At 35.9% G+C, this 8,706-nt stretch overlaps 1 protein-coding gene across 1 annotated transcript; it reads right to left on the bottom strand.

Annotated features, from left to right (window-relative positions):
• Positions 1-510: 510 nt before the first annotated feature.
• LOC118670801 (methylsterol monooxygenase 1-like) lies at positions 511-2,092 on the bottom strand. Its single transcript, XM_036338190.1, has one exon. It carries the CDS (start codon positions 2,029-2,031, stop codon positions 1,141-1,143), a length of 891 nt encoding a protein of 296 aa, XP_036194083.1. The 5' UTR covers positions 2,032-2,092; the 3' UTR covers positions 511-1,140.
• Between the last annotated feature and the right edge of the window lie 6,614 nt (positions 2,093-8,706).

The raw sequence follows: 8,706 nt of genomic DNA, 5'->3' as shown, positions 1-8,706 counted from the left end.
TCCTGCACACCCCCCACCGGGGATGTGCCTGCAACCAGGGTGCATGCCCTTGACCAGAATCGAACCTGGGGGAATCGAACCTGGGACCCGTCAGTCTGCAAGCCGACGCTCTATCCACTGAGCCAAACCGGTTAGGACAACAATTACGATTTTCTCAGACAATTATGCATCTTTCTTAGATTAGTGGTTTTCTGGTTTATTTGGTGGACCCATTACAAAGAAAATGGTATTAAACAGTAGCTGGTGAGCGGTTAGGTTTTTTGACAGATTTTCCTGTGGGAAAAGGCCTCTGCTAGAAAGAAGGCTAGAATCTATAAAACAGAGCTGTTCTCTCTTTCTAGAAGTTGTTTTTTTTTTTAATCAGACAAAAAAGACCAGACATTTATTTTAATAGCTCAAAGTGCAAATACAAGTCAGTTCACAAAGTTTCAAGATATAGCTTTAAGTGTAATAAAAACCTGATTTACAAAAATTAAAGGGTAAAGAGCAGGAATAAAGCTTCATTTTTAAAAAAAATTCAAGAAGCATGAAAACCTTTAGACGAAAATATTCCATATACATCAATTCAGAAATACCCTAATTTACAGAGGCCAGTAGTACACTGGAATCCAAAAGGCCTTCTAAAAGAAAGAAAATCACCTCAAACTGGTCAGCTCCAGAGAAGACTGGAAATTCTGGTGCTGGCTAGTCCTAATTTTGCAGCCTCATTCAAATGTATCAATTGATGTCATTCAACCTATGATATTTTGATCTTTAGGCAAACTCTAAAAAAATGTCACAAGTTCAATATAAGGCCAACATCCACTATTAGTAGTTTTTGAAGTGCTCATTATATATTTAAAAGATTTAAAGAGCTATTTCCACTTCAGGCCTATGGTGTTACTGGGGAAAAGACATAGATTAATACTTCTTCTAATACTTAAAACCTTTTTGTAAGGTTAACAACATGGCCTTTAAAACTTCCTTACTTATTCCTACACATACAGAACTGGAATGGAAAGTAGAAAAAGTTCCCACTAGGAAGATAAAAGTTGTTCATTTTTAAAATCACTCAGCGGCCAAGACACACGTTTATTTCTGCTCCCTGGAAGCAGTTAGCTACTAGTTTTAATTCAGGAAAATCTATATCTTCAGGAAGATTTACATAAATATTTGTTCAGTCTTTTTCCCACTCTTCATCTTTTCAGTGTAGGCAACAAATTGAGTGTCTGTTCCAAAAATTCTGTCCCACCAAGTGAATGTTGAAGCATAGTTTCCAATGAAGTTCATGTGGTGAAAGTCATGATGCCGAGAGCCAGCATAGAAAGGGATGAGGTTTAAAGGGTTGAGAGAAATATCATAACCACTGTGGACATCAATGGTTTCTAGCAAACGAATGGTCACCCATGCCCAAAGAAGAATTACATGATCACAGAAAAGCATGATTCCAATGAAAAACCCAGTTCCAAGAATTAGGGTTTCCAGGGGATGTGCATATTCAGCTTCCATTCCAAATGGAGCCTGAAACTCATGATGAACTTTATGAATATATTTATATATTTTCTTGTGATGTAAGAGCCTATGTAGGAAATAGTGCCAGGTATCCTCAATCACCGCACAACCAAAGCATCTTGCCAAAAGCATGTACCATCTAGGCATTCTTTCCCACCCATAAAGAATGTTGAAATACTCTGTAAAATAATAAGTTCCACAAATCAAAGGGAGCTGGATACAAAAGTGATTTAAGAGAAGTACTTTAAAGCATTTCCATTGGTTTTCCCATGTTTCTGGTTTATCCTTTTGAATTTTGTACTTTTTCATGTAAGGTATAAATTGAAACAAAAACCCAGGTAAACAGAACAAGAAATAAAGGGTCTTGTGAACTATCAGGGATCCCCATGTTGCTATCTGGAACTTTGTGTAATTGTCCAACATATAGTTCCAAGCATTCTTAAATGGTTCTTGCAGAGGATTCTCTGGTAAAAGTGAATCTACATACTCCACAGCCAAGGATGCTGAACTAAAGATGCTGACACTTTCATTTGTTGCCATTTTTCAAATCTCTGCACACAGCCTTTTAATTCTACGATCTTCTCTTCCGGTGCCCTCACCAGGATGCCCCTCTAGAAGTTTTTATTGTTAGCTTTTTAAAAATAATCCTAGTGAATGAGACAGCTAATATTCAAATTAACTGTGTCCAGCTGCAGTTATATTTTAGAGAAGAGATAATTTACTCTATTTAGTTTCTTCTTTTATCTCCAAACTTTTTATTTTGATAAAATTCAAACTAACAGAAATGTTGCAAGAATGGTATAAGAAACTTGCCTAAGTTTATCAATTGTTAAAATGTACTGAATTTGAAAAAGCTAATATTTAATTTAAAATTCTGGGCCTTTGAGAAAAAAATCTACATATATAAAAGGCTAAGTGACTGACTGTCCGTCTGTCCAATCGTCTGACTGACCTACCATCCGGTACACATGACACACACTGGCAATTTAAAAGTAAACGTTGACTCGCATATGCACGATACATATAAAGCTCTCTCTGGCTCCAATCACATGTGTGTATTTCAATCTGTCATTGATCATGAATTTGGTTGACACTTCTATTTAGAGAAAGGGCGAATAGCAATATTAAAATGTTTCTTCTAATTTCCTTTCAATGTGCAGGAATCTGTACACTGGGCCACTAGTTTCAATTATAATTAACTCTCCTTTTTTTCAATCCTTAAAGAGTTCATCTATTATTTTTAGACTTGCTAGACATAGTATAATAATAAAGTAATGAAATTTTAAAAAATGTACTGAATTTGATTTTTGTGGCTTTTTGTTTGTTTGCTTTTTAATCCTCACCTAAGGATATTTTTTCATTGATTTTTAGAGAGAGTGGAAAAGAGAGCAAAAGACAGAGAGAAATATCCATGTGAGAGAGACACATCGACTGCTTGGCTCCTGCACAAACTCAACCAGGGCCCCCAGAGGAGCTTGCAACTGAGGTACATGCCCTTGACCGAATCAAACCTGGGACTCTTCTGCCCACAGGTTGATGCTCTATCCACTGAGCCAAACCAGCTAGGGCTGATTTTTTTTGAAAACAGTGGTTCCATTAATAGTCTTTGTAGACATAGTTCCTCAATCCAGGACCTAGAGGTTTAGTTTTCACGTTGCTTTAGACTCTTCTATTCTAGAATAGTACCAAAACCCTGTTCTTAGCCACTGAAGACTATTGCCAAGCACCTGCAGCATAAATTCAATGATGCATAAGAACTGAAGACATTTTAAGGAGGGAGTTTTCCCCCACCTCTTCCTACAAAACCAAACAAATACTAAATTTCCTTTTTCACCACAATAGAAGGTGCAACTGGCCATAGTGTTACTTTCTTTAGGCAAGAGTTTTTTGTTTTGCTGTATATTCAGATGATAAAATATAAACACAAATTTTATTTTATCCGAGTATATAGGAGGTCAGATTTCTTGTATCTTGTATCTCAAAAGTCTTCAAAGAGCTTTTGAGCCCTACCCATTTTGGCTCAGTGGGATAGAGCATCGACCTGTGGACTGAAGGGTCCCAGGTTCTTTTCAGATCAAGGGCATGTACCTCGGTTGCAGGCTCCTCCCCAGCCCAGGCCCTGGTCTGGGTGTGTGCAGGAGGCAACCAATCAATGTGTTTCTCTCACATTGATATTTCTCTGTCTTTCCCTCTCTCTCCCACTCTCTCTAAAAAAAATCAATGGAAAGTATCCTCAGCTGAGGATTTTAAAAGAAAAAAAAAAAGAACTTTAGAAATATGCGTCTTCATTTGTCACACTTCATGCAACAGCAAAGTGTCAACTATAAAGAAAACCTAGGATTACTAAATATTCTGACTTTAGAATGGTAGGACTTGGGTTTGAACCATAGATCCAGTGTTCTTTACATATGTCTCATTAACCTTTACTTGTCTAAGTTCCTTTACCCTTATTTGTAAGATGGGTACTATCATTACCTTACAATGATTTTATGTGAAAGCAACATAAGTTATAGTAATTGGCATAATGTCTGGCATGAGCTGGCACTGAAGAACTATAAAATATTCACATGTATTGAAGTAAAAATGATAGGATCTGTTGATAAACCTACCCCATGCCACCTTCATGTCTATAGCTTCTTTTCCATTAGGAGTTCTTTTTCTTTCTCTGGAGAAAATTAAGTTTAACAGTCCTCCCTAGTTTCCATGTACTTATCTTTTGTCTTATAGGACTTGTTGAGAACAGTGTCCACTGAGAGATAGAGCATCAAACACAAGCCTTTTCCCCTTCATTTCCATGTTGGATTACCACTAGAATTATAGCTCATCAGGCATCCCAGCTTGTGGTTAGAAAGTTGTCCTTTGGGTTGGCCACAAGCTCATTTTCTCATTCTGTGGTTTGCTATGGTTGATTTTGTGCCATATTCTCTCCTAGGAAAACTCTATATTTTACAGTAAATTCCTCAGATCAGTTCCCCCTTCTCACTCTCCCAAAGTGATCGTTAGTTCCTACAGGAATAGTTATGTATTTGTTGCTAATGTCTCCCAGTTCCCTGTTAAACGATAATTTAAAAAGCCATTGTGCTTGTTTTTATCAGGATTTCATTTACTCCTTTATTTATTAAAAACTTCTATGCAGCCCTGTTTCCATCATTGTGCAAGGAACTTCAGATACTGTGGTGGTTAATTTTATGTGGCAAGTTTATTGGACCACTGGGTGCCAGATACTGGGTAAAACATTTTTCTGGGAGTTTCTAGGGGAATGTTTTTGGATGCGATTAACATTTAAATCTTTGGATTGCGTAAGGCAGATTACCCTCCCTAATGTGGGTGGGCCTCACCCAATGAGTGGAAGGCCTGCCTAGAACAAAATAGCTAACCCTCCCAGGAAAGAGAATTCCTACTGCCTGACTGATTTCAAACCGGACCATTGGTTTTTTCCTACTTTCAGATTTGAGTTAAAACATTGACACTTCCTGGGTTGGTCTCATGCCTGCCAGCTTTTGAACTAGAATGACACCATAGGTTCTTTTGATTCTCAGGCCTTCTGACTTACAGTACAGTGGAATTTATAGCATTGGCTTTCCATGGTCTCCAGCTTCTGCCAGCTCACCTTGCAGATCTTGGGACTTAATAGCCTCCACCGTCATATGAATTAATTCCTTATAATAACTCTCTTTATATGTATTGGCTCTGTTTCTCTGGAGAACTCTGACAAATACAGATAGTTTATCTCATTTACCCTAACTCTGAGCTAGTTATTCTTGGCCTTCTCTCAGCCTTGAGGACCCTGGATCTCAGTGACTTAGAGACATTTACCTAAGAACACTTCTCTAATAAATGCCCATCATCTTTGCTGAGGATTGTCTCACTATTTCAGTGTCTTGACCCTTTTCATAAAGAGAGACAAGCAGGCAGAGGTTTTATAAGCAGCTTTACTAGTAATTCCATAGTACCAAGCCACGTGAATTATCTGCATTCACACACCATGTCAAGGAAGGGTACACATTTTGAGGGATAGCTAAGGCATCAAATGCTTTCTTTCTACAACAAAAGCAATGATGTCAGCTCTAGGCATTTATTTGCTGGCCCAGTGAATCAAAGAACCTTCAAAGTGCTATTCACTTTAGTAAAGTCAATTTCAATTATCATAATGATATGATTATTTAATGTTTATAATCATTTTAGTGACTTTAGAAAAATACATTGTTTACATTTTTTTAGTGTTTAGAGTCTGTCTGCAACTCTATCCTAGCTTACTTTGCTTGGGAAACTACTATTTGTCTTTTAAAACATTCACTACCCAGATCTAGATGGATGCCTAGACCAATTAAGTATAGATCTGTTCACTTTCACATTTATCAGGCAATTGACCATATTGATTACAAATGCCTCTCAGATTGTGAACTCCTAGAGTATATATATATATATATATTATATATATACATATATATAGTCTACAAAATTTGCATGCAATATATGGTTACATGAAACATTTTACTGAACTTTGTAGAAGTAGCAGTATGTTTTAGAAAGTCTGTTTGTTAAATAATATATATTTGTTTGGAAAATTTAGTTAAAAATAAATATAGCCAAGTTTGTTTTAAGATAAAGTAACATTCACCAAATCCAATGAAAATTTTACAAGATTTACAAAAAGCCAACAGATTTTGTGTTCTATATGTCTCCCAGGAACTATTAAAGACATTCTATGTGCACTGAGCAATATTTGTTAAGTATGCAGGTTATTATATGCAAATTATAACATATCATATTCCCTGGATCTGTAATATGATAATACAAAACAGGGTGAGGAATATGAGAGCTTATTCTGAAACACATTTGGTTTGAGGTAAAAATATTTGGAGGAAGATATTTCACAGCACTATAACTGAAAAAATAAAGGCAGAAATTTGGGACAAAGAAGTTGAAACCAGTGGTGACTAGGAAAGGGGAAGAGGAATGAGTGAAAGATATCATTTCTCGAAAATAAAAGGATGAAACAAGTAAGACAGTCTGCCAGGAAAATGAAAATTAAAAACAGGCAAAGTTGTTATTGTTTTGTTTTATTTTTTTAAAAAAAAATAGAGATTGAGATTTCAGGAAATGAAAGTGCAATAAATCAACAAATTAGCTTATTTTGTTGGGGGCACAAAAAAATCTCTTTTATGTTCTCATAAACTACTTTAGAAAGATAAGAAACTTTCTGTAAACTTCACTTGAATCACAACACTTTCAAAGACTTAGCTGAGAATTAGAACAAATATAGCAGATATCTAAGAGAAGGAAAGAATTTTCTCTTAAAACTATTCATATCATAAAGAATTTCACCTTGAAGTTGCCCAAACATCATTATTTTCTGCTTAAACAACTAAGTTATATTATAAACCTCAGGGAATCAAGAATATACTCAGCATAGGAATAAATACATTTGAATATATTTAAAGTGAACTTGGGGGCCATTCTCCTTTCATCACTCATTGTCATCTAACAATACTCCACAAAAGGTACTCAATAAATGAGTCAATTAAATCACCACTTAAAATATATGTATTTCTTAATATATCAATAGATTTATTTATATATTATATACTTATATAATTTGTATTATATATAAATATATAAATACATTTCTATGTTATATATTTCAGTTTATTCACTTATTTAATATTAATCTTCTAATATATACAGACTCACTGCTAAGCCCTGAGATATTAAAGTATGTAAGTCAGGATATTTATCCCTCGCTGGCATGGCTCAGTTGATTGGGCATCGTCCCATGTCCAAATGGTTGCTGGTTCAATTCTCGGTCAGGGCACATGCCCAGTTTGCTGGCTCAATCCCCAACAGAGGGTGTGCAAGAGGCAGCTAATCCATGTTTCTCTCTCTCTCTCTCTCTCTAAAAATCAATTTTTAAAAAAAGACATGATATTTACCCATGTGAAGGAGAGCTTCTAGGAAAGAAGATAAAATCACAGAAGGATTCTTAGGATAAAACATTAATGATTGATAAAAATAGAGGAGAGAGAAAATAGATATGTCCTAAGTAGTAGAAAAATATGTACTCTGGGAGACTATTCAAGCTGTGTCTTAAAGTGGTGCAGGCTATAGACTTAAGAAATTGCCAGGCCTATAACCCTATTAGTCAACTCATATACAAAAAGAAAAACAAACCAGTTATTGGAAAGGCATGATATAATTACTCTAACTTAAAATTAACATTGCATTTTTTCATTCATAATACTTTCCCTCATCTCTCAGATTATTTTGCATAGATGTGGAGTTTTATCTGAGCAGATGACAGTCTAGCTAGAAATTATATTTCTCGGCCTCCTTTGCAGCTTGATGGAGCCCATGGGATATAGGTGGATGTGTTGTTTCCAACTTCCACGTGACTTGCAAAAGGATGTTGCTTGGCTTCCACTGTCCTCTTCTTGCTCTTCCTGTGGGATGAAACCTAGATCAGGGTCCAGCTTTGGCCTGAGTTCCCTGAATAGCCCATGGAGCACAGTGACTCAGACAACTTGGACCACTCATTTCTCCACTATTTCTCCACTATTACATGGGAGAGAAAGAAGTAAGTTCCCATTTCACGTAAGCCACCATATGGTAGACCTGCTTGTTAGAGCTATATAAGCCCACACCCTAATTTATACAGATATCTCTTTTCCCACCTGTCAAAAATTAAAATTGAGTTTAAAAAGTGAAAACATACAGCTAAATTGCAAAAAGGACTAATACCTATAACTGACTTTTAATGCTTGCTTTCTAAGTAGATGTTCCCTTAGTCCATTTCCTTATAAATTATTTAAAAACAGAGTATGTTTTAGAGTCAGACCCACCTACCTTCAAATGTCAGTTCTCACAACAGAATGATAATATTATGTAGTGCCATCAGTGTGTCAAAATCTGGATTTACTATTGGCTATTTGACTCCATTTAATCTTCAGAAAAATCCAATGAACTATGATTCCCACTTTGCAGTAACATAATGTGAGGCTTAGAGTAGCTCATGAAATCATACTAGGTAACATACAAGTATGGGAGACATGGAATTTTATTCTAGGTCATTCCAGCTTGTAAATTTGCACTGTAAACTGCTTCATCACATACTTGCCAAGGGCAAGGATCAGATTCCTAATCTATAAAAATTGCGGTAGTATTTACCTACTTATGAGGTTTCTGTGAGCATTGGATAAGTTTGTATATGATGGCCAT

Source organism: Myotis myotis, unplaced genomic scaffold (genome assembly GCF_014108235.1).
Source record: "Myotis myotis isolate mMyoMyo1 unplaced genomic scaffold, mMyoMyo1.p scaffold_m19_p_16, whole genome shotgun sequence".
Lineage (NCBI taxonomy): Eukaryota > Metazoa > Chordata > Mammalia > Chiroptera > Vespertilionidae > Myotis > Myotis myotis.
The sequence above is the reverse complement of the archived record's forward strand: the minus strand, read 5'-3'. Positions and strand labels throughout refer to the sequence as shown.

Bases quoted from the DNA above. Each gene is read 5' to 3' on its own strand.
- LOC118670801 (XM_036338190.1), bottom strand. From the start codon at position 2,031: ATGGCAACAAATGAAAGTGTCAGCATCTTTAGTTCAGCATCCTTGGCT.